Source organism: Triturus cristatus, chromosome 7 (genome assembly GCF_964204655.1).
Source record: "Triturus cristatus chromosome 7, aTriCri1.1, whole genome shotgun sequence".
In the NCBI taxonomy this organism is placed as follows: Eukaryota; Metazoa; Chordata; class Amphibia; order Caudata; family Salamandridae; genus Triturus; species Triturus cristatus.
Window position 1 is genome coordinate 535747654 of NC_140590.1, and position 27909 is coordinate 535775562.

General features: G+C 45.1%; 1 protein-coding gene across 3 annotated transcripts in view; it reads left to right on the forward strand.

The window, feature by feature from the left end:
* Positions 1-27909, forward strand: part of QRICH2 (glutamine rich 2) — a 450378-nt gene that overhangs the window by 206134 nt on the left and 216335 nt on the right. For all 3 annotated transcript variants that reach the window (XM_085616929.1, XM_085616930.1, XM_085616931.1), the window contains exons 7-8: positions 10789-10886; positions 12033-12147. In XM_085616929.1, the coding sequence (XP_085473055.1) occupies positions 10789-10886; positions 12033-12147 (213 nt within the window). The remainder of the gene's footprint in view (positions 1-10788; positions 10887-12032; positions 12148-27909) is intronic.

Consider the following 27909-nt stretch of genomic DNA (forward strand, 5'->3'; position numbering starts at 1 on the left):
AAGGGATCAACAGTGAAACCAGTAGTACACACCCATGATTACCGGACTACGAGGTCCCACCGCACAACATCTATGCCCTATGGTCCCCCCTACCCTCGCGATACCTCTCCTCTTTGAGCATCATTCTGAAGTGAGAGGGTTGAGAGTAGGTTTCCTGGGCCACTTGTCACAGAATAATAAACATAAATAACCCCCCTCTGACCCCCACCTTCCTCCATCCCCCCCTAGACTCGCGCATTCAATCATACCTCTGTCTCGAGTCCACTATTGACTTTACGTCGATGGCACCAAGAGGCGCTTTTAATTACACGAGTCATTCACATTATGACCGCTCGTGTATTACACCAGATGGGTCTTTTTGTAGCGTTTTTAGATAGTTCACGAGCACTGTTTAGCTAATTTTATATAAACACTCAGTGCGTTACAGACACGTAACCATGGCAACAATAAGACGTGAACCAGCACCACGCTCTCTAGATACACGCATGCGCCTAGTTCAGCTGTCTACCCTCTGCGCATGCGCGGCCAACAGACACTACGGAGAACACAGCTGCTCCTCGTTTGAAGACCGGATACAGAGCCCGCCCTAATTAAGTCAACACGGGCAGTACTTAAGAAACGCGGAGTTGTCTTCTTCTCCATTCCAGGTAGGAGGACGACTGGGGTAGGTGGTATAGAGGCCACGCCGGAGCAAAACTGTGAGTAATAACGCTCTTATGAGCACTTAGGAAACTGGCTATTTATTTAATACGGTGCATAAGACAGCTCAGACCACTTGGGAATCTATAGGAGTTGGTTTGACTAGCAGTTGCCTGTCATTTATTCCTTTATTCACAGCACTAGAAGGTGTGTACGCTCGTCCCCTAACCTATGGAGCATTATTCTCCGTGCCTTTAGGTGAGTGCTTGGAATATATCTTAGTAACAATCGTGATCTAAGACCTATAGAATATATGCCAATTCAGTCTGTGGACGTTTGGTTCAACCTCTTCCACGGTGAGTGCCTGCACATATGGGTGACTCCGGTCGGCGACGGACTGCCTTTTCCCAGGCCCTCCCCCTGTTTTCCTGGCCTAGGCACCTGTTAGCTTACCGTTGAGACCCCATTACGCCACCACCCGTGGGTGGAGGTGATATCCCTTCTGTATATAATCTGTATATACTTTGATGATGCACTCATTTGTGAATATCTCTAAAGGTGAACAATCTTTAATTAGTAGGATGTTCTCCTTTCTCTTTGTTTCTACTTTCTCCTAGGCTGTCTATCCTGGTGCGACCTGACTCTCACACAGAGAGCAGTGCAACTTCGGAGTGTTCGCCCGGATAGCAAACTGAGGGTAGTATCCCTTAGAGCACTTGCACTTTCACTTTTTTTGGTCCTGAAGAAGCGCCAGGGATCCTTTGTTTCGGACCATTGGGGCGCGAAACATGTCGACCGCTTGACCACACACATTGTTACCCATTGATACATTAATTTCAAAAAGGTAACAACCGACCTACGGGTCTTTTATTATGTCAAGGGTGCTCTTCACATTAAACTTTATCCTAGTAACCCTTAGACATTTTTAGGATACCACTTCACTATTACACTCCACCACCACATAGTTCTTTTTTTGTTAGGACCCAAACCACACACCCGCATGCACCAAACGGCGTTTTCTCAAAAAGATCTCCGCTAAAGCGACCCTTCGGGGGACCCGTAGGGCATTGCAGCGCCGGCCCGACGAGGAGCAAACGCCCAATGATGAAGCATGACATCCTTCGGGGTGTGTGAGGGCAACATGAGAAACTAAGGAATGCCCTCCCCTATCCTTAGGTAGTTGGGCCTAATACTAGCCTAGACTTTTTCGTTTCATTTCTCCCTTCGTCATAATATTATTGCCCAAGGCTGGTAAGGATGTCTTGAAATGTAGTTCCTATCGACCCTTGTCGCTCCTGAACTTTGATCATAAGAGTTTAGCTAAAATGTTGGCAACCAGGCTTGCGTTAATAGTGGAGAAGCTCATCTCACCAGTGCAATCGGGCTTCATTCCCCACAAATCCACGGCCCTAAACACACGCATGCTATTTGCCACGTTGAATAGGATTTTGCTGTCCGTCCCTGCGGCGGCTGTGCTGCTCGACGCTGAGAAGGCATTCGATTTGCTTGAGTGGCCCTTCCTTTATGCCACCATGGGGAGACTGGGGGTGCCGAAGCGGTTTCTGGCAGTGGTTCGGCTATTATATACATTGCCCACGGCACACATTCGCTTGAATGGTTCATTGACCAAAGCATTCCCACTTACTCGAGGCACGCGACAGGGTTGCCCTCTGTCGCCCCTCCTTTTTGTAATTGCGCTTGACCCACTGGTATGCCAGTTGTTGGAGAAGCATAGTCATCAGGGTCTGCAGTTTAACACTGGGCCCTTGTTACTTACGCTCTATGCCGATGATATTATTCTTTATGTACGGCACCCCGATGACAACCGTACACCGTTACTCCAGGAAGTCACGAGGTACGGAGCTAAGTCAGGACTTCTTATAAACTGGGACAAGTCGGAAGTGCTCCCATTGACTGAGGCGACCTGTGTTAGAACGGGGGATTACCCGCTGATTTGGTGTGCCGACTCGGTGAAGTACCTAGGAGTCCACATCCATAGGACAGGGATCGCATCCTTCAGTTGAACTATGGCCCAGTAATCGAGAGGTTAGAACCTAACATTGACCGCTGGTTGCAGCTACCCTTATCGATGGCAGGAAGAATAGCCATAATCAAAATGGTGGTATTACCACAATTCTTGTACCTTTTAAAAAAAATATATTCCCATGACACTATACAATAGTTTTTTCACTAATCTACGCACATTGCTAACACGATTGGTATGGGGTGGTAAACAGACCCACATTGGCTGGGACACTTTAGTACTGCCATATGAGAAGGGGGGGGGGGGTTTGGTGTACCGATCCTACAGATTTACTATCTGGTTGTACAAGCGAATTATGCTCGACATTGGTACTGTGCAGACGCTCGGATCCCGTATTATATACCTGAGGCTGACCTGGTGCTTCCGGCTCCGCTTAATACACTGCTGCCGCAAGGTTTCCCTAGCGATCCACATGACAGCCAAACTGTGTCTACTACCAGCTGGGCGTGTGACTGGTGCACAGGTATTATATTCCCCGGCGCTGCCGCTTGCGGGAAATGGTTGGATTCCCATCCTGCAGGAGGCATTGGTGAAGCGAACGTTGGCCAAGTTTCACTTGCTCACGTTCGGAGATTTGTCCCCCAGGGTGCACATTTTTTAAGGTACTGAAGATACCCATTTCCGAACTGCTACCACAATGGATCACTTTGTGCTCCTGAGAGTGCAGAAGGCACTGTGTGTGTGCCTGGATAGCTACCCCTTGGAGCCTCCTGACTTTTCCATTCTGACTGTGGTTATCCGGGGTGGGGTGGGAGTCACTTGGTGGCACGGATATACAAGGAAGCAGTGGCACGGCTTCCATGCCATGATACGAGTGTGTGGAAGGTGTGGGAGTGGGATCTGGAATATCCTCTGACAGGTGTACAGTGGGGTCGGTGCTGCACACAAACACGCTGGGTGTCCCCAAATCACTGACACATATTGTTGCACTTTAATATTCTGTGGAGGGTGTATGTGACCCATGGTAAACTGCATCGTATGGACCCCTCTCGTCCGGACGTGTGTCCAAGATGCCTCTCTCCGGTTGCTGACTTTGCACATATGACATGGACTTGCATTAGAATAGAGGATTATTGGAGATCAATATTCAGAGAACTATCTAAGATGGTGGGGGTAGAGATTGCGCCGTCACCCTTATTGGCCCTGTTGGGGTACGTTCACGACCTTCCCAGATCCCAGCGCCGATTTGTTACTATAGTGCTTTTGATTGCTAAGCGTGAAGTGGCTCCTAAGTGGGCCTGCAATCAGCCCCCCACACTCAATGCATGGCTTCATAGCATGACATACTGTAATACCACGAGCGACACATATGTGCAATTGCAACCAACGGCATCTAGACCTGTAGATATCTGGCAAGCTTTTCAAACTAACCTGTTAAATGTACAAGATAGTAACAGTGCCCCGACACAGGAAGTGCCTGCACCAAATGTATCGGTAGACACCTAAGGACCAATGTGTACTAATTGTACTGTATATGTTATTATCATTGTCTTGTATACCTGATTACCTTGATTGTAACGACGGGGTACGGAGATGCCCATGAGATAGTGTGGGGGACGTTATGACCACCTTGGGCACCTTGTTCGGTATGATGTTGTTATTCCTGGTTCTACTACCCTGTAATGCTATGCTGCTCATTTTTATATCATTTTTTGTTTGTTGCATTTATTTTGGAAAATTCATTAAATATATATATATATCTCACAGAAATCTACAGATACTGAAGTCGAGGTAGTACAGTGATCAGTTACGCCTATTTATTACAAAATTAGTTGGATATACATTAAAACAAGCAATGGAGACCCCACGTACAATGACATATAACATACACATTAATATTACAAAAAGAGAAAGCAAGTGAACATTAGACAAGAAAATACAGTAAGGCGCCTTGAAGCGGTTTCTCAGAGTCCATCAGCAAGAGAAGCATGATTCTCTGTTCCCATAGAGTCTGCGTCTTCGATGGTAAAGTTCTTCGTTGTGTTGTAGATATTTACTCCTGTCCCTTGTGATATTAATCGGGTGCACCAGGTGTTGGTATTATTTTCTGCTCACAGCTTGCTTATTTATAAATCAATGTAGGCCTTTTCTATCTGCAGAAACTGATAGCGTAGGTACAGTTTGAGTTCCAATCCTGCATTAATAGGAATGTCCTTGGACAATATATTTGAATATTAGTGCTCCAAACAAAATGTGTGTTTTCCAGTTATGAGTCTAGATTTTGAAGTATTTTGACTATCTCACTCTGAATTGTTTAGATTTTCATGAAAAGTTGTATATAGGCCCTCCTTTTTGTGTGCCGGGTGCTGCTTCCAAGTAATGGACCTCACCATGACTTTTAGCACAGGTGATTCATATGCTTAAGAAGACTCTATGTTAAGGGCTGCAAAAGACTCTTTAGCCAACTTTTCCAACGTTACCAGCCATACTATACTGGTAGCTGCAAACCCAAGGGAATTCTTCATGAGAAAGAAAATGTAAGTAGTATGGCCAGGAATGAATGGTAGCGAAGACCTTACAGAGCACGCTGTCGAATGTCTCAGAATACTTCAATCCAAGAATGGCCAAGTTGTAGAAGGGAGGCTCTTTCAAGTATTTTCTTGTAATGGCTGAAAGTTGTGCTGGTAGTGGGCATACTCGAAGATGCACTTGTCACTGGTGAGTCTGTTGGTAGTGTAGGAAGTCGGTTTCTAATCTCTGAAATCCCCCACTTTTTCTTTCTTTTGAATCTCTCCTGTGGTATGGGATCCCCAACAGAATCTCAACCACTGTCACCTCTAAGGTAAAATAGATTTGAGGTGTAATTTCCAGCGCACACCTTTTAAAATATGATAATCTGCTGTGCAGCTGGGGTAGGGGTTTTGCGCCTGTTGCAGGTGAACGTATGTGCATACTTGTGTGCATATGTATAGGTTGAACGATGAAGACTGTTCTCTGATTTAGTCTAGCATCTGCACACAGGTAGCAGTGTGGGAGGTGGAGCCCATGCTAAAATTAATATGGTTTGATTTGATTTGATTGCAGATCAAGAGGGACTGTACAATCCCATTTTGTTATAGTGTAACATTTATAAGGCTTTTCATTGTGTAATTCGAGATTGGGATGTGATACATAGATCAGGGTAAATTCTTTTTGCCCAAATTACTGGTACCGGAATCCAAAAAAGAAGTCTGTTTTGATATATGTGGATTCCTTAGCATATTTCAGAATCTGGCATATTTTTCTGAGTCAGCCTTAATCTGGTTTATGCGTTGAGCTGCCTGGTATGGGGAATTCTGCTCAGGCTGGCCGACCAAAGATCCCTAAACACCATAGACCCATCCAAGGGAGATTAGGCTTTTGTTGGAAGAGAAGGGGGATGTGATCAGGTATTTCCAAAGTGGTTAGTCGCAGCTCTCTGTGATGTTATGTTATATGTGTTTGTGGAGCACGCTATCATTCGGGAGGGTGTCCTGGTGCTGTGCAGGTGAGGAGTCTAGCATCGAGGGCAGAGTCATTTGAAGAGACAGGGCTTCGGCTTCTAGTGTAGAGAGAGGTTGTTCCACACTTTAGGAGTGATGTATGAGATGGCTCGGCCTCCGGTTCTGTTTCTGTGTGTGCGTGATATGTGTGTGACTGCGAGACATGCTGAGGAGAGGTGCCTGGAAGGTTGATGGAAAGAGATGTGGTTTTTAAGGTAGGCTGAGCGTGTGTTCAGTAGTGCTTTGAATGTGTGGGTGAGGAGTTTGAACTGTGCGCACTTGTGCATTGGGAACCAGTGGACCTCCCTTGGGTATGGTGTGATATGCCTTCTGCATGGAGGTTGATGATGAGTCTAGCTGCTGCGTTTTGGAGGGTTTGTAATCTTCTGGTGAGATGTTTGGTGGTTCCAGTGTAGAAAGAGTTCCCGTAGTCCAACCTGATGGCGATGAGTATGTGGGTGATGGTCTTTCTAGTGTGATTGGCGTGGAGGATGTTCCCCCATGGCACAGAGAGGACAAGAGACCTACAGCTCCACTAGCTTAACAATTGGAGAGAGCAGTTTTTCATCAATTGGCTGTTATTGTTGAGTCCAGCAATGTGTTGTATTCCCTTTAAGTTGTTTTTTGCCCAGAGGCAGCATCAAGGTAGTGGTGATCTCAGAACTACATGATCTGCAGTGGCACACACATGCCAGCATTCCTGCAGCACTGAATTTATTGGACCTGTCAGCCACCTTCGATACTGTTAACTATTAGATGTTATTAGACTGACTAGGAATGGTATCAAAGGCCAGGTCTGGTCCTGTTTACACAGCTTTTTGTCTAACAGGACATTTCAAAACAATGCGGGAGCTTGCTGCTCCAAAATTTGCTCACTATCTGGTGGGATCTCCCATGAGTCAATTCTGTCCCCTCTGCTCTTCAACATATACATGGCCTCCCTTTCCCAGCTGATCCAGTCATGTGGGTTTTAATCTCCAGGGATTCTGATGGCGTAGCTGCCCAGTTCCAGTCCTGTACGTTTTACGTCCAACAATGGATTAACTATAGCCCCCCTAAGTTAGACTGGAGCAATATGAAGGTTCTCATCCCTATGCGACCATCATCGACTCTTGCTTTTTTCAACTCAGAACACTGAAAGGGATCCTCTGCCGCTTCTCATTTTACCATAAAGTGATGATTTTGAATGCATTCATTTCGTCATGCCTAGATAATTGCAATGCTGTATATCTTGATCTCCTCTTATGCGAGATTGATATACTTCAAATGTTCCAGAATCATGCTACCAGGCTAGCACTGGTAGCATATTTCACATTCACTGACCTCCCTTCATCTGCGTCCAGTGAGGGAATGTGTCCTGTTTAAATCACTCTGCATAATACTGCTTACACCTCCAAGTGCTATTTTCTTGGCAATAGGGCCTCCACCTACCAGGTATCTGCTGCTCCCCAGCTCAGTGGAAGAGAAAGAAGTGGACAGGGGAGAACACAGCACCCCAGAGGAAGCTGGCATCCCTCCTCAGCTCATGCAGCCTGTGTCATATACTGCATAGGAGCTGCCAGTGCCTAATTTGAGCTGGTGGTTTCTGGTGCTCTGCTCCGGCACTTCATCGTCAACACTGGCGCTTATAGCACAAACTCGACCCACAGTTATTGGAGCGCTTTTGATGAGCACTAGTTAAGGACACATTCATTTTTTTGTAGGCACAGGGAGGTTAAGTGATTTGTCCAGAACCACAGGATATTGAGCCTATGCCGAGACATGACCTGGTTCCCCAGCTCCAAAGTTGTTAGTTCTGGCCCTTAAGCCACATCCTCTCCCCACTTGTAGGATTTCATGGTTAGTAGTTAGTTCTGTTATAGGCATCCTCTCCCCACTTGCAGGGTTTCATGGTTAGTAGTTAGTTCTGTTACAGGCAGCGCTAATAGGATCAACGGGCTGGCGCAAGCTGCCTCCTGACGAGAGCCCCAGCACTTACTTTTCCACAAATTAACCACTGGGAGCTGCTGTACAGCACTAGAGACCTTTTGCAAGGTGTTTCCTGGAAGGGCAGGTGCACCGCTCGGAAACGTAGATCACCAGCAGTGTGGCTGAATCAAAGCAAAAGGCCACTGGGGAAAAAGGAAAATATTTCCCAGCCATGGGAGCATCAAGGGATCACTGCAGTAGCACTCCAAAAGACCTTGCAAGGGCAAAATGTGCATGTTTTACCATGGGTGCCCAGTAGCCAACAGGGCATTCACAAAGTGCTGTCATTGGGTCTGGTGACTGTCTGGAGCCACGACAAGCCCTATGAAGCCCCCTTGAACACAGAGAAAATTGCATATCGTAAATATCCTTGGAGAGAGGATGCATGGCCTGAGAGAAGGTGAGCTCTTCGTTAATCCACTCCGAGGGCTGAACTATTGTGAAGGTCGTGGAGTATACTGGACTTTGTTTGTTGAGGATCTTAAGTAGTTCCTGAACAATTGGTGTAAAAACAAGACTTCTGCATCAGGCCTTATTTTTCATGAATTGAAATCAATGTCAAAGCCAGTGGGTTTGTTTTGTTTACGATACCAAATGTCTTATCAGTAGTGCTAAAGCCAGTAGGCTTACGGTATTGAAGATAATCTTGATTGCCAAAGGGTGCCGGCCTGATATTGTGATTGTGAACACCGTGACGAAACCTGAAGGCATAGTAGTGACTGTACTCTACAAACCAGGCCACTACTACATGCTCAGCATTGTTTCAAACATCTGAAGCAATTGTTCTTCTTGCCACTTGCCTAATGAAAAGAGCATTGATACTCTTCTTCCAGGTTTGTCACAATTACTGGCGCTATCACAGTGTTCCTGCTCCATCCTTCTATCCTTTCAGTCTTTGGTGTATGACCATTTGACTTCCTGCAAGTTTGTTCACTCCCCAGAGCTTCTACAATCTTCACCGGTAGATTGGGGTATTTGGTAAACAGTGTGCCTTGAAGTCAGGTACACACTGAGCATGGTAACGTGTCCAGTCATGTTGAACAAAGCGCACGCGTTACCAGAAAAGCTACTTAATTGTAGCCTACCACTTTTCCACTTTTATGTCCAAAACAATGCTTGTTGTCCCTTTTCCATGAGGTCACCCAATTGCCATCCCAATCAGATTATGTTGGAGTAATAGTCACCCCTTCTACGCCAATGGCTAGAAAGTAAATGTTGTTGTGTGGGCAGTAGTTTCTTGTTCGGGTCCATGAGCCTGTAACTGAGAGACCCTAGTCATTGGTGCAATGTACAAAGGCCACCTCTGGCATCGCTTCCGAAGAGCCTCTTGTTAAAGGTGACTACAGCTACCATCTGGTTACTGTGTACTGATTCACACTACAGAGTTATGTTACTGGTAATAATTAGAGTTCAGAGAAGGTTGGATTCTTACGACTTTTGAAACACGTTTAGCCTCCTCATCTGAGCCTCCATCCAAGGCTTCTAGGCTGCTTTAGGGGAGTAGTAATGGAGTAGAAACATGTACGCTACCTATTATTTCCGTACCTACAGTCATTATAACTCCAAGGGGGCTGTGTACATGTTTTCTGCTCACTCCTTACTTTCTAATGGCTCTTGTGGCAGCCTTGACTTCTGCTGGAACAGATTGCCTGGAACCCATCAAAGGATACTGAACATCGAGAGTAAATTGATATAGCATCTAATGAGGGTAGGTAGTGTTAAATACTAGTCTCATACTCTGATGGTGGGAACCCCAGGAGAGAGGTTAATAAATGTGTGTACAAATAAATATAAAGGACACCATTTAGGATCTAAAGATGCAAGTACATAACTTAATAATTTCATACAGAAATTATGCATGCACCTGGATACCCTATCGGGAGATTAGCCACACTTTATAAATCCTGATTGAATGATTGATTGATTGATTGATTGATGCAAAACAACAACTGTATAGACAAACACTACCCTAGGAACCTGACCATTTACGATATTCACTTGCAGAAGGGGGCTTATAAAGAATATTGTCATAGATGTTTGGTGGATCTCTGCTATTCTGGAAGTATAGCTAACGTTCATGCCCAGGTTAAAAATTGAAAAACATTGACATGAACAGCCATGTTTATTTCCATAACAACCACTTCACTTTTGTTCTTTCGACTTTTATCATTCTAAAAGTAGCAATTAAGAGCAATCTGGAGGAGATCCCAGGTGCATGGAGGTAACATAGTGTCACGTTAGCTAGAGTTTTGACTCCTGTCGAAGCTTGTACCATGAAGTGCCCTTAGGTGGCATCAGCTTTGACATGCACATGGTTCAGCTCTGTTGAGCAACAGAATGGACCCCCACTTATGTTCTGGTCCAGCTCCCTCTGTAGAGCCTGATTCCTATTGTACTCAAACAAATGACCACATAATCTCTACCTTACTACAGCAAACGTGTTTCCACTTGTTCACTTCACTTGTGTCTCTTCCTCCTCTGTCCTTTGGAGCTGGATAAAATCAGCAGGCTGTGCAGCTAAAAACTAATCTATGTGTCTTGGAGACATATCTGCTGCTGCCACCTACAAGAACTTCATGATAAAAGCTTGTAAATCGGTCCAGATGCTTCACTGATCGTATTCATAGTGTCAGTGTTTTTGGTCCCCTCATAACGTTTCGCTTTTCACGGTTATAGTTGCAGAGGCTGGAAAAAGTCCTCGATCCAATGGCAGGAGGAACAGGTCCAAAATTGGAAGGGGATTCTCAGATGGGCCTGCAGTTAGCTTTCCTCAGGTAAATGAGTCTGTGTCATGAAGTGTGCTTGTGTGTGCCAGTGGGGACTGAGCGCTAGTATGCTTGTGGGTCTGTTGCTGTTGAACATATGTTTGACTGCCTTGCTAGGTGAGTGAGGACCGGGCTGTAGATGGTTGTTTGTCCATTGCTACATGCGTGTTTGTATGTCCGTTCCAAATACAGATCCCTATTCCCAGTTAAGGGTGGAAATGAGTAGACAAGTTCCAATCAAATATTCTACACAGTCCCATTTGCAGTCACGTGCACAGCATACTAAGGAAGGACTGCGGGCCCGATTCACAGAACTAACTTAAGACAAAATCCTAAACTTACTACCATTTTGGTATTCACAGAAGGCACTTACTCATTTCGGTATTCACAGAAGTTAGGAGTCCTAACTTTAGGACTCCTAAATGCCTTCTGTGAATACCGAAAGTCTTAAAATTAGGATTTTTCTCAGTTTAGTAGTAGTATAGTTAGGACTCCTAACTTTAGGACTCCTAAACTGAGAAAAATCCTAATTTTAAGACTTTCGTATCCACAGAAGGCATTTAGGAGTCCTAAAGTTAGGAGTCCTAACTTTCGGTATTCACAGAAGGCATTTAGGAGTCCTAAAGTTAGGACTCCTAACTTCTGTGAATACCGAAATGAGTAAGTGCCTTCTGTGAATACCAAAATGAGTAAGTGCCTTCTGTGAATACCAAAATGGTAGTAAGTTTAGGATTTTGTCTTAAGTTAGTTCTGTGAATCGGGCCCTAGGCCTTTATCACCACTGCTCAAGTTCACTGATGTACAGAGACCAAACAAGCTGCAACCTTTTGGTGTTTGAGATCTCTGTGAATGCAGTGAAATTAAGTGCCTCATATATCACTGGCTCCTGGCTGCTTTTATTGACTCTGATCACGAATCCTGGAGTGGTGGAAAGAACAGTATCTATTGATGATGAAAGTGTGTAGTACTGCTGGCCTGAAGCCACCTGATGTAACCTCATGGAGTGGTAGTGAAGGGAGAGCCCTCCTGCTGGAGTGTCGGATGCCCTTTACCTTAGCCGGCCCCCACCATCCAGATATCCTGGTGATGAACAATGGAAGTTGGTCTACACTGATGTGTGATGATGCTCATTCTTCTCGTTGCTTTGCTGTTCAGTTCCACTGTACAGGACATAGAGAAGGAGCTGAAGGAACTGAGGAAGAAACAGGATCAGGGCAAAGCCAAGATGGAACAGTCAGTGACCCAGACATCCGCGCACCTCCAAGACCAGGTCAGACCTTAGACAGACAAAGGGGAGAGGCAAGAGAGCGAGCGAGAGAAGGAAGAAATGAGAGAGTGTGTCTTAAAGCAACATTAAAACAAGACAAGGAGAGCTGGCAGGGAGAAAACAGTAGCATTGGTAAAAGACAGATATGTAGGGATGACAGTGGGAAGGAGTAGAAAGAGTAGGAGAGGACAGAAAATAAAGCAAGACACAAGTTTGAAGAGAATAGAGTTAATGAGAATGAAAGAGGTTGCAGAACTATGCTCAAGTATGTTGATTGTAGAGAGGATGAAGGTGAGAAGATGTTTCACTGAAGAAAGTGGGAAAGGAGATGGATGGATGGAGAGAGCAGAGAATTATAGGGAGATATGAAGAAGAGGTGGGCAGAGAATGGAGGAAGACAGAGATTGCAGCAGGGTTGTGCTAGCCATGGGTTTAAGAAACATTTAATTCAGGCATTCATTTGTGTAAACTATTAATTGACTCTTCAAAAAAACACAATTATAAACGATACAAGCTCAAAACACCATAATGTAGACAGAGACAGATCTATTATAAAGGGGGAAAACCAAGACATATTTAGAATAACCCTGGGCGTAGGACTACGCTACGCTCGCGTAGTTTGCATAGTTTGCGCAACTACGCGCTACGCGAATTGCACGTAGCACAGTGCAAAAACACGTAGCGTAGCGGGCATTGTTTGCTTGCTTGCTGTCCTCAACGTCAAGTTGGCGACCGCGAGCGAGCAAAATAACATCCGGGCGAGACTTTTTCCTCGTTCGCGATCAGCAACATCAAGTTGCCGATCGCGAGCGTGGAAAATAAACCTCCCGGCGAGATTCTCAACGCGGGGAGGACAGGTTTCACATTGCGAGTGGTCGCGTATGCTCGTGGCCGCTCGCAATGAGAAACTACCAGTCCACGTTGAGAAAGCTGTCGTTCGAGTACAAATCTACTCGGGCGGCAGAAAACAACCGCTTACACTGTGCAAGATGCGGTTTGCAATGATTGCACATTGCGGACATGCATCAGGCACTGTGCAATCAGTGCGAACAGCATTTGTCACAGTGCACTACGCAGTTCGCGTAGCTATGCGTAGCTCACGTAGTGCACTTCACGTAGCTACGCGTAGCGATACTAGGCAAACTACTCCCAGGGTTAATTTAGAAGCCATAGGTGAAATAACCTCAAGGTAAACAGAAGAACTCGAAATTGAGTTTTTACGTCAGCTTGGCAGAACTGCGTCCTTCTCCAGGCACCTTTGCCATCATTTGATGAGATCTGGCCAAGACCGCTGCATATTTAGGATCTGCACCTGGCGCACGCATGTAAAGGAGTTTGAGGGTCTGTTACTAGAGAGGTTAGGATGTTTGCAATCGTGTTAGTCCCCACAGACAAAATCTCCTGAAGAAAATAGTGAAAAATTATTATTAACCAGCAACTTGAGTCATTGTCCCCATTTATAGTAGGGCTTAGCATGTTGGACCTCTTTCCTACTCCCAGTTCCTTTATCCACCACACTTCCTTAGTGCATTTATGACCGTCCGAGTGCTCTTCCTGGCACTATCGTCCAGAAGAAAAGTATTTTGAAATAGACAGTGATGAAAAAGGGAATTAAGACCCTAGAGTGCTCCTTGAGTTGTTTTCCCGGATGCAATTAAGGACTTCATAGGCCACAAAATCATGCTGTTAATAATAAGTGCTGAACTGTACTATTTCTGTGAATGCCTCATTCTCAGCTACATTTTTATCTCCAAATTTAGCTGTGAGTGTGTATATAGACTATTGTATTTGACTTAGCACGAAAACAGCTGAATGGATGTACATGACATTTGGCAGGATTATACACTATGGTGCAGAGATGATTCTTTTTGGGTACTGCAGTTAAGTAGAGCAAGTATTTTTTAAGTTAGAAGGCATTTAATCTTAGTGATATCTGTCGCTGTGGTACTTTTGTGGAATTTCACAAACATTTGTGAAACTACAGCGGTACCTGTCTGTAAACTTATTAAACATATATAAAAAAATATATAAATACATTCCCCTACCTATTGCCCGTTTAATTAAGTGGTAATAGGTAGGGACCTACTACTTACTTATATCTAAGGCCCTAACACTGAACACAGCCAAAGTGTAGTAAAAACAATATGGCTGCCTTTTTAGTCTTTAAAAACAGCCATCACCCAATTATATACTGGCTTGTCATCGCCCTGTAGAACGGTACACTGCAAAGTTATCACGGTATACCATGGCCCAAAATATAACTAGAGCCTTGCTTTATTATTGGGTTGCGGTACCCTTGTGACACTCATGGCGGTCCATGGACAATGCAATACTTAAGTCAAATTTACAAAGGAATGCAAGACCACCGTGCGTGGCCCTGTGTTGATTGGTAAATCTGGAGAAATGCAATGCAGCACAAATCGCTGTTTTACCTTACTCTATACACCATAATTTACATTGCTGCTAAATTTTACATACATCTATATCTACCACGCCACTCTAGCCACACCACTATACGCTATTCCTTTCTATGCCACTCCACTCTACACCACTCCACTCTTCGCTATTACACTGCACACAACGCTACTGTACGCCATCCCAGTCTACATCATTCCATTGTACCCCACTCCATTGGATGCTACTTCACTATACACTGCGCCAGTCTACTGTACGCCTCTTCACTCTACTCTATTTCATTGTATGCCACTCCACTCTACAACACTCCACTGTTCACTATTCCACTGTACGTCACTCCACAGTATGCTACTCCACTCTGTCTCACTGTATGCGACGCCACTGTGCGCTATTCCACTGTATGCCACTCCTCTGTATGCTAGCCCACTGTATTACACTCCAGTGTATGGCACTGCACTCTGCGCCACTTCATTCTACGCTATTCGATTGGACCCCACTCCAATGCACATCACTCCACTGTAAGTTTTTACACTCTACCACACACCACAGTATGCCACTTCACTCTAACCAACTCCATTATATACCACTTAACTGTACACTACACCACTATACGCTGTTACACTCTATGCCACTCCACTGTACAAAACTCCGCTCTATGCTACTCTGTATACAGCTCCACTCTACACCAGTCCACTCCACGCTATTGCACTGTAAAAAACTCCACTTTACGCCACTTCAGTGTATGCCACTTTGCTATACGCTACTCTAGTCAATGATATTCCACTCTGGTCCATTCCACTGTATACCATTCCACTCTATGCTGTTCCACTGTATGCTACTCCACTCTACATCAATCTAGTGTATGCCAGTCCACTCTACCTCACTCCATTCTATACCATTTCATTGGACGCCTCTCCACTGTACGCCACTCCGCTGTATGCTTTTACACTCTACCCCATTGCAGTGTATGCCACTCCAGTCTACACCACTTCACTGTACACCCCTGTGCTGAACGCTACTCCACCATACGCTATTACACTTACGCCACTCCACTGTATGCTACTACACTATATGCTATTACACTCCACGCAAAACTTTGCCACTCTGTTTTTATAGTTGGTATTCCCAAAGATAGGAATTCCTCATATATTAGTTCCCTAATAACTTTCCACCCTTTTGAGGAATCACCACAAAATGTTCCAGCATTTTCGACATTGTGAGAAGGTGTAAAACTTACAAACTTAATCTAATGCTGTCATATTTCAACAAAATCCGACTGGCTGTTTTCGCACCACATGAAATACAGATGTCTGTGTAAAATGCATTGGATTTCAAACCAGTTTGGTACCCCCCTTTTTAGGTCTTGCCTGGGCAGCGCACATGCGTTGCTCTAGGAGGGCCTTGAGCCATCGGCCTGCTCCTTTTCAAGCACACTCGTGCTTGTGCCGGCATCCACCTTGCGGGAGCGAGCAGTGGCGCTTGTTCTAATTGAAAACATATGGCTTTGGCACCGCCGCTGCTCGCTCCCGCAAGGTGGAGGCCAGCACAAGTACGAGTGTGCTTTAGAACAGCTGCTGCTTGTTTGTGTTCCAGCATTAGTCATTCACGGTGATTAAACACAGCGCGGGCCGCACTTTGTTTTTCATCCCCCCTCACTCTCTTTCTCTTTCACGCTCTCTCTTTATTGTTGCAGATCTCATGTCGCACAGAGACAGCAATTCGTCTTACAATGTTCTTTGTAATGACAATTATCAATAGCCTCAATATAAGGCAGACACTACTGAGCCATAAAATATCACATTATAAGTTTTCCCTCGTGCACGGCTCTCTCTCCAAAGTGTCCCATCACATTCCATTTTACTGCATTGCATTATGTTTGCATGCCACTTTCCTACTACCGGCTGCGGGGCCTAAAATGCTTGAGTAACTCAAGTAGTGGCAGTACTTTATCTGCTATGATTTCAAAATAACAATCAGCAATTGCTTCCATTTATGGAGGAAAGATACCATAGAGCCAACCACAGAGAAATTACCAGGGCTCGTCTACGTCGTCCACCACCACCTCCACCACCACCACGTCCACCAGCACCACCACGTCCACCACCACCACGTCCACCACCACGTCCACCACCACCATGTCCACCACCATGTCCACCACCACCACATCCACCACCACATCCATCACCACCACATCCACCACCACCACGTCCACCACCACGTCCACCACCATGTCCACCACCACCTCCACCACCACCATGTCCACCACCACCATGTCCACCACCACCACGTCCACTACCACCACCACGTCTACCACCACATCCACCACCACATCCACCACCACCACGTCCACCACCACTATGTCCACCACATCCACCACCAGCACGTCCACCGCCACGTCCACCACCACCACGTCCACCACCACATCCACCACAACATCCACCACCACCATGTCCACCACCATCACGTCCACCACCACCATGTCCATCACCACCACTACGCCCTCCACCACCACCATGTCCACCAGCACCACGTCCACCACCACATCCATCACCACCACATCCACCACCACCATGTCCACCACATCCACCACCACCACATCCACCACATCCACCAAATCCACCACCACATCCACCACGTCCACCACCACCTCGTACACCACCACCACATCCACCACCACCACATCCACCACCACGTCCACCACCACCACATCCACCACCACCACCACCATGTCCTCCACCACCATGTCCACCACCACATTCACCACGTCCACCACCACGTCCACCACCACCATGTTAGATTGAGACCAAGCACTCACCTGAAAACCAGGATCGTCTGCAGGGGTGATGCTAGCTCTCCAACCCTTCCGGAACACCTCTCAGAGTTGCTGGTATAACAGGAGCCTTGGCAGGTGTCCCAAAGGGGAAGGGGAATTGGACCGAGAAAGAAACAAGAGACAGAAGACCTTGCACATGTATAGCTCCTTCATCCGGACCAGCCACGGTTTGTTCAGGACTCGTGTCAGCGATTTTCTTCTATTACCTATAAGATAATCACAGCATAAATATTGGGCATACCTTCTAAAGTCTACTCTCTAATCTTATTGTAACTATAATTCTATTTAAGTACCTTCTTTTCTTAGGAGCCCAGACCTGGTGGCACTACTTGGATTGAGTATTTAGTCTCAGAGCTTTTCTTATCTAAACACAGTACTGATATAAATGAAAAAGGTTAGCCCACAGTCTATATGATGATATTGTTATAAATAGAATAGTCTGCCAGCATAAGTGAAACCTACCTTAAGTAGCAATATCTTATTCTAGACTTGTAACTTGTTATATGAATTTCAAAAAGACCTCTTCAAAAGCATTATTTCCATTTAGCACATTACTGCACATTACATTCATGTTCACTTGTCAGTCTTGGTATGAATCCCTTAAATACGAATACTTCTAATCACACATCACTTCCATGCCATGAAAGCTTTAAAACTCTTAGTCTTGTATTTTGTCTTTGTTTTCGTAGATTAATTAGGTAAAATAAGAAAAGATTAACCTTTTGACCTTCTAAGTCAGAAAACGGGTTTCCAGGAAAAAACAAGAAATACCGAGATCACTTAGCTTCTTTGAATGCAATGATTTCCCCACAAAATGTTTGAACTTGAACTGACCTTCCTGCGAGCTGGCGCATCACTTGCTTGTAGCACGCTGAGTTGGAAAGGATGACACCGCCAGAGAAGAATGTTGTTCTTACTCAAAGAGAAGGATGAAAGAGGCACACAGGAACAAGACGGAAAGCCAAGCGTTGATCACAGAAGGGTGTGGTTATTTATAGGATGGCAGAAAGATGTAGTCACGCCCTTGTGATCAACGTGAAGGTTCTTTGGATGCGTTCGTGACAGTCCATTTGCATGCGCTTCGCAAAAGCTCATTTGCATGCGCATGAAAAGCTTCTTTCTTCATGTTTATTCTGAGCCTCCCCTAAAAGAAGTCTTTATGCATAACACACAAAACTTTGCGTGACCTTACCACAGGCCTTACATGGAATAGAAGTCTTCGTACCAGACAACATGCAATCAAGCATTGGCAAATACAAAATTTGGCAAAAGCAACATGATAGACTATTGGGTGATCAGAGAGGAACCTTTAGAAACATGATTATGGGTGGTCAGAGGGAAACACAGAGAAACATGGTTAAGGGCAGTGCCATTCAAATGACGACAAATTAAGCAAGCTAAGTTGGTGGCAGAACGACGATTCCTGACACACCACCACCACGTCCTCCACCACCACTACGTAGTCCACCACCACCACGTCCACCACGTCCACCACCATCACCACCACGTCAACCACCACATCCACCACCACCACCATGTCCACCACCCAGTGCTTAATTTGTGCCGGTGCTTGCCGGTGCTTAGCACCGGCACTTCATTATCGGGGCCGGGTCTACACGCGTTGCTGCCCGTAATTTAATTTACCACCGCTACGGGACTTCGCAATGCCACAGAGTGTTACAGTTACTGTGTTAAACCTATTTGAATCTGATTCTTCAAGTTCTTCTTAATCTAAAAATGCTGTTGATGCAGTGGCACTGTGGCCCAGGCTGAGTTCAGTGTTGCCGCCTTGCCAGCCCAGTGGGCGGGACACTGGGCTGGATTTTGGTCTTCTGCGGGGGTTGGGGCTGTGTGCGGCAGCAGGCGCCTGGCGCAGATTTTTTCACGTCCATTGCGCGCGCATTCGCTGCATTGCCACGCCCCAACACAGCCGCATGAGACGGTTTGAGACCATACCACACCACCGAGTCATCGTGGGTAGTTCCATGGCCGTTCCGTGGTTCAAGAACCGTTCGGTTCACACAAACTGAAAGTGTAAGACTAGAGCCAGCAAACGTGACCAGGCCAGCCAGACGACGTTGTTGCGGTTGCATTCCCGAATTTGGCATTGAGGAGTAGGCCAGGTGCTGCCAGTGAGTTCCAGCGGCCAGTATGAGCACCAGGTGAGGCAGGGCCTGGCAGCCCCAATCAGTTAACTTAATATAAATCTGCGCAGCAGCCTAAGGCAGTGTGTGATTATGATACATATCATACATTCGACTGATATGTTGATGGCGTGTGGCGGCTGCGGCCCTTATCTTGATGTTGCCCGCTGGTCCGGGCTGGATTTTGGATCTGTAACCGGCATTCTGCAATCAAATCTGGGGGTTGGGCCTGGGCACGGCAGCAGGCGTAGATTTTTTCATATTCATTGTGTGCGCATTCGCTGCATTGCATTTGCCACAGTCAGCAGAGCCAGCAGCCCCTGGATGGACTAAAGAAACATGGGGACAGGATACTATGAGGTCATAGTAGAGGGTGCTGAGAGGGAAGATACACCAGAGAAGTACATATACGAGCTGGTTCCGGTCGATGCATTCTGCACCGAGGATACTAGTACTACACCAGAAGCATGGCACGCACAGCCACGCCCCAGCATACCCGCGAGACCGCACCCCACCACCACCGAGTCATCATGCAGTGCGTGGTCCAGTGAGCGCCTGCCGTTCAGTGGTTCAAGAACTTCACACTAAGTGAAAGTCTCAGAGCCAGGCAGCAAGCAAGTGCGACCGGCCTAGCCGGACGACGTTGTTGCGGTTGAGGAGTAGGCGCCCGCCGCTGCCAGTGAGTACTACTAGTACTGGCCACCAGTAACAGCACCAGGTGAGGCAGGCTTGTCCCTGGCAGACCCAATCAGTTAACTGCCTCAAGCCACTTCCCCTGTGCAGACTGTGGCTGGGCTCCTAATTGCCATTCAGCCTTTAATATTGCAAATGCGCATTTGAGTTGTGCATTACTTGTTGCATTTATTTAGCATATTTATATACATAAAAAGGTTAAAACGTGTTAAAATGCAACTGGCCATTAATTCTTGAAAACCATGAACAAAATAGCATTGCATTACACATTATTTGTGTACAATGGTGAGCGCCAGCTTACAGATAGTTTTATTTTATTTGTCAAAGGTCATCTAGAAAAATAAATTATGTTTTTCTAATAAACTGAAACTGCACATGAAAGAAAGGAGATGCATATTTACCAATATTAAACACGCTTCTATCTACTTGATAGAACCATTGTTGGTGGTCATATGAAAGCAGCATATTCATTATTTTGGTGACTATTGATCGAAAAACAAACTGATGAAAAAGGTTTGATTGAAAATCAATGTTACATAATATTCAATTAAACATGATAAAAAAAGCAAAAACAGGGCATGAATAATGTACCTACACAGTTTCTTGAGCACTTTGGGATGTACAAGATTGTTAATTCACAACATGTATTTCTACATCCTATAACAGTAAGATTTATGTAGCCCTCGAATGTTACTGAGGAATTAAAATACAATGGTTTCAAATGAAAGTAAACAGAGAATGTTAAGCAGTGTATTTTGAATAAAACAGTCTATGATAATGTTTCTTTAAAAAACTATATAAAAGTATTTTCGTTTCAACCATTTCCTTTCATTGAAAAAATCCAGATTCAACCACAAATTATTGCACTAATGTGAGGGTAAGTTCTTTAGTCACACTAAAAACCGGCCATTTTTACTATGTGTTCTTTTTTTATTGACCTACAGGAAGTTCAGCCCAAAAAGGCTTTCTCCACTCTATTACAGAAAAAATGCCACAATTGTCAGTGACTGGTAGAGCTCGATACACCTTAAACCAATCAAACTCATTCTCTTTTTATTTGCCCCTCTCGAATATGAAGAATCTGGAGAAACATGTGCTTAAGTAACAGCTGCTTCTACAATTAAGAGGGTTGGTACTCATTATATTATCCCTGTATGGGTGGATATCTGAGCACGGAATAGAAAGTGCGTCATGAACGTTGCACACTGATTTCTGCTGCAGGCGCGTGAACCCATCGTTCTGTGTGGCACACAGCCATCATGTCTGCTAGGAATCTTATGGACCGTTCATTGCTTAGTGACGATACCACAAGGCAGCACACTCGTCAAGTAAAGCACAGCGCGCCCACTGCTAAAAAAAGACAAATTTCAGCTTTGCAGGTAATTTTATGCAATTAATTATGGTGGCACTTTTTCCATATTTCTCGGTCCAGTCAAAGAGAAGTATTTTCATGTTTTAAGGTTTAATCACACAACCTGGAAACTGTTGTTTTTTTTTAACCACTTAAATAGTATTTATTTCTAATATATGAATCCTTGGTGTTATATTCTCTGAGACCACGCAATTCCTGTCTTTATTCCCTTAGTTTCGAAGAAGTAGTCGTGCATGTTTTGTGGAGGTATTAGTATTTGAGGCAAAGTGAATGAAAACTGTCAGTTGAAATATTTTATTGTGTTAGATCGTTCATTCTTTTATGGATGTACCCATCAATGTCCATATTACTCCGATAATCATGGTAAATGGTGGGGTTTGTTTTTAAAGCGGGTGGTGCGTCATGGGTTAATTTATGTTTTTGAACAGCACATACATTTTTAAAGCCGTGATTTCGAGTTGGTTGGAGGAGTAGGTACTATATAGCCCTCTCCATAAAATCCCACACTGTAGGGTTAGAATTCACCCCTGCGATAAATAATACCCATTCGGAGTTTTGTTGAAAATCATGCGTGTTTTGATGTCTGCACCAAAATCCAAGTTTAAACTTTGCATATTGAACCCAGTAATTACCAGTGTCGGAAATATTAACCATCTTGGAATCCCAACCCCTGCAAACGAGTTTGTGCAGGGGCCGGAAAACACCAGCCAACTCATAATCAGGGCTAATATGGGCCCAAGGCCAGGGAAGCTAAGGTGATTTGCGCAGGATCACTCGTACTTTTTTAGTCAGATCGGGTATTACCTCTGACTTTTAACAGTGCCAGTTGAGAATGTGGGTGGGGCTAATAGAGTAAGTGGGTGGAGCCAGTGGAGGAAATGGGTGGAGCAGGAGAAAAGTAGGTGGAGCCTCCAACAAACATTTGAGCACCTGCACTTCATATTTTACAAATTAAGCACTGCCACCACCACCATGTCCACCACCACCATGTCTACCACTACCACCACCAGGTCCACCACCACCAGGTCCACCACCACCATGTCCACCAACACCATGTCCACCACCACCACCACCACGTCTACCACCAACACGTCCACCACCACATCCACCACCACCACCACATCCACCACCACGTCCACCACCACCACGTCCACCACCATGTCCACCACCACGTCCACCACCACATCCACCACCACGTCCACCACCACCATGTCCACCACCACCACATCCACCACTGCCACCACTGCCATGTCCACCACGTCCACCACCACCCCGTCCACCACCACGTCCACCACCACCACATCCATCACCACGTCAACCACCACCATGACCACCACGTCAACCACCACGTCCACCACCACCACCACATCCACCACCACCACCACCACGTCCACCACCACCATGTCTACCGCTATCACCACCAGGTCCACCACCACCAGGTCCACCACCACCATGTCCACCAACACCATGTCCACCACCACGTCTACCACCACCACGTCCACCACCACCACCATGTCCACCACGTCCACCACCATGTCCACCACCACGTCCACCACCACCACCACATCCACCACCACGTCCACCAACACCATGTCCACCACCACCACCACGTCCACCACCACCACCATGTCCACCACTGCCACCACCAGCACTGCCACCACCACCACATCCACCACCACCACGTCCACCACCACCACATCCACCACCCCGTCCACCACCATGTCCACCACCACGTCCACCACCTTTGGGACCTTATAAGTGTTTAGCCATGCAGCACTTGATGTTGTTGCACCAAGGATATTGTGCTGGATAACTAAATACGTATAAGGTCCCAAAGGCGAGACCTATTGGCTATGCCAATGCTTGTTTTCCGTGCCCTTGACCAAACACTGCAAAACTTTCAGTCCTCCGACAATTAAACGGGTGCAACAGGTCTGCAGAGTTTCACCAACATTTGTTAAACAGGTGCAAAGTTATTAAGGGACAAAGGGCCACATGTATCAAGCATTTTTGCCCTCTCAAATGGGCCCGTTTGCGAGGGAAAAAAGGCCTTTCTGATGCAGCAAAGGCTTTCCATTCGCAACTTGGGTAATCACAATTTCTTTGCAATTACCTAAATTGCAAATGCATTTAGGGAATCGCAATTTGCGATTCCCTAAATGTGATGCATCAAGCTTTTCCTAAATGCAAACTGTGCATTTAGGAAATGATAATTACCATCAATTTCAAGTTGATGGCAATTTGCACATTCTTTGAAAAATGCACAAAAGTGCATTTTTCAAAGTGACATGTGGCGCACACACATGCCCTTAGGGCATGTGTGTGTGCCACATGTGCACACTTACCATTTTGGGGGGTGCATGCCCATAGGAATGAATGGATTGACATTACCTAATAGAGATTCGCAGTAGGTAGAAGGTAGAAGGCCTGCTGTAGAAAGAGCCCACACCAGGTCGATCCATTGCCAAACAATTTTATTGAAGGGTGTAGCGAGGACGCAGCAAAGCCTCACAGGAATAAAGTTCAATCTCGCTGCCTGATGCGTTTCGTGTTGTCCACTTCTTCAGAGGCAGGGACTGGAGGGGTCAAGGCACCGCAATTTTTTGCACCCTTTAGAAGTCATGAATCCCGCCCCAAATGGGCGTTGCCACACCCATGGCCTGCTGGTCAATGTAGTGCAGTACCGCTACAGTGAGCTGCAGCGTCTTGCCTCTCAAATATTTAAATAAATCCCAAGTGGTGTGTGGGGCAAAGCTCGAGCCCCCGCTAACACTCTCAGTCCCCCAATGCTGGCACCCAGTCCATATGCAGCAGCGTCGGTTGACGTCGTCGCTGGGGTGCTCGCCAGAACACCAGGGCTCTTTCCACGGCTCAGGCGGGGCCGCTAAACATCCAAACACAAAAGGGCCTGCTGTAGAAAGAGCCCACACCAGGTCGATCCATTGCCAAACAATTTTATTGAAGGGTGTAGCGAGGACGCAGCAAAGCCTCACAGGAATAAAGTTCAATCTCGCTGCCTGACGCGTTTCGTGTTGTCCACTTCTTCAGAGGCAGGGACTGGAGGGGTCAAGGCACCGCAATTTTTTGCACCCTTTAGAAGTCATGAGTCCCGCCCCAAATGGGCGTTGCCACACCCATGGCATATATATATATATATACACACACAGAAAAAGCTGAAGGTTACAGAGATGTTATAGTTAGGCTGGCATTTCACTCGTACAAAACCAGATAAATTCAGCCGTTATAGTTAGCTGAGCTAACTATAACTCGTGCACCCGCAATGTACTGCTGATGACGTCACATATTACATCACTCATAACGTGGTTAGTGACATCACTGATGACATCATCCAGTGACTGTGAGTGTTTCTAAAAAGTTTATGAATGTTTTATATATATATATATATATATATATATGTGTGTGTGTGTATATATATTACCTACTGGCGATAGCCAGTAGGTAGTTATAGTTAGGACCACGTTTCCATAGGAAAACCTCAACATTCTATTTTGAATAACTTTGGCGCCGGTCGACGAATCCTCGCGAATTTCTCAAAATAGGTGGGGCGCTACGCTCCGCTCCTACCCTGAAAGTCTCGGGGGGATTCGTCAAGCGGGGGCTGAGATAAAAGGGGGGTCCCAAAACGCGTTTTTCCCATGCATTTTTCCATAGGACCTTTAGAACGAGCTACAGCCCGAATGGCTGAACAGAATTACTCAAAATTTGGCAGAGAGGTAGTCCCTAGGTCAAGGAAGTGCCTTTTGTAGGTTTGGTGTAAATCTGTTCAGTAGATTCTGAGAAAATAGCCTTTAAATCAATATATATATCTGAGCCAGCTTACGGTACGCTTACCGTACGCTTACGGTAAGCGTACGGTGGCGTGCGCGAGCGCGATTCTGATTGGCTCTTAGATCTTAGTAAACATTCGAATCGGCCGAAACCAGGAAGCGGCGGCCGCCATTTTGTCTCTCGCACTGAGAGAGATTTTTAAAATCGGAAGCCCAAAAACATGTAAAGGGGCTGTTTTGACAACTCCCTCCCACATAGTCATGTTGAGGGAGTCCCCAAACATCCCCCAAGTGCAAAAACGGTTTTATTTTTTTTTTCGGCAATTTCGCGGGGTACGCTTACCGTACGCTTACGGTAAGCGTACGGTAAAAAAATAAAAATAAAAAAAACACTATCCACACTTACCCCACCCCCTGTGCTTTTGGTGGCCGAAGGCCACCAAATGTGCTGGGCTTATTACAATGGAAAAAAACACTATCCACACTTACCCCACCCCCTGTGCTTTTGGTGGCCGTAGGCCACCAAATGTACAGGGCTTATTATAAGGGAAAAAAACTTAGCATTTAAAAAACCGTACTAATTCACTGAAAAAACCATAGGTTTCACACACGTTATAGTTAGGAATTAGCATTTAAAAAACCTTGCAAATTCACTGAAAAAACCATAGGTTTCACACATGTTATAGTTAGTGGAAATTTTACTGATAAAAAACCAATGAAATTGCCCCGTTATAGTTAGCGCAGGCAACTATAACTCACGCGACCGCAATCCTCTGCTGATGACATATGTGTCTTTATGAAAAAAAAATATTTGTAATATATGTATAGCTAAAAATGTATGGAAGAAGACATGGGCAAATAAGTGTCTAAATACAGTATTAGCATCAGCAGAGGATTGTGGTCGCGTGAGTTATAGTTGCCTGCGCTAACTATAACGGGGCAATTTCATTGGTTTTTTATCAGTAAAATTTCCACTAACTATAACATGTGTGAAACCTATGGTTTTTTCAGTGAATTTGCAAGGTTTTTTAAATGCTAATTCCTAACTATAACGTGTGTGAAACCTATGGTTTTTTCAGTGAATATATATATATATATATGTGTGTGTGTATATATATATATATATATATATATTATCTACTGGCGGTCGCCAGTAGATAGTTATAGTTAGGACCGTGTTTCCATAGGAAATCCGCAACATTCCATTTGGAATAACTTTGGCGCCGGTTGACGAATCCTTGCGAAATTTTCAAAATAGGTGGGGCGCTCCGCTCCGCTCCGCTCCTACCCTGAAAGTCTCGGGGGGATTCGTCAAGCCGGGGCTGAGAAAAAAGGGGGATCCCAAAACGCGTTTTCCACATGCAATTTTCCATAGGGACCTTTAGTCCAAGGTACAGCCCGAACGCCTGAACAGAATTACTTGAAATTTGGCAGAGAGGTAGTCCTCAGCTCAGGGATGTGCCTTTTGCATATATGGAGTCAATCTGTTCAATAGTTCCTGAGAAAATTGCAGTTAAAAGCACATACATATCTATAGCCGCGCACCGTGCGAGCACCGTGCGAGCACCCTAACGTGCGCGAGCGTAATTCTGATTGGTGGTTACATGTTAGTCAACGTTCGAATCGGTCGAAATCAGGAAGTGTCGGCCGCCATTTTGTTTGTTTTCAGTGTGAGAGTGAAAAAGGAAGGTGGCGAACGTGAAAAGGGGGCAGGGTAGAGAGTTTCTGACCCCCTAGCTTTTGTCAGGGGGTCCCTGAAGGACCCCGTAGGCAGAAAAAAATATTTTAAATTTTTTTTTTAAATCGCGGGGGTGCGCGCACGGTGAAACCCCCCCCCCCCAAAAAAAAATATATATTTTTTTTAATACGTAGTTTATTGTATAATAAATATATAAAAAAAATAATAATACATACATAACTTAGCATTTTAAAAAACTTACAAATTCACTGAAAAAACCATAGGTTTCACACACGTTATAGTTAGGAATTAGCATTTAAAAAACCTTGCAAATTCACTTAAAAACCATAGGTTTCACACATGTTATAGTTAGGTGGATATTTCACTCGTAAAAAAACAATGAAATTCCCCCGTTATAGTTAGTTCAGATAACTATAACTCCCGCGGCCGCCACTCTATCACAAGGGTGATGTCATCAGTGATGTCATCAGTGATGCCACTTACCATGTCATGAGTGATGTAATATGTGACGTCATCAGCAGTGGATTGCGGTCGCGCAAGTTATAGTTATCTGAAATAACTATAACGGGGGAATTTCATTGTTTTTTTACGAGTGAAATATCCACCTAACTATAACATGTGTGAAACCTATGGTTTTTTAAGTGAATTTGCAAAGTTTTTCAAATGCTAATTCCTAACTATAACGTGTGTGAAACCTATGGTTTTTTCAGTGAATATATATATATATATATATATATATATATATATATATACATGCCAAGGTGTATTGAAGAATGAATGGCTGCATGAGTATCTGTATAGATGATTCAGTGACTGACTGT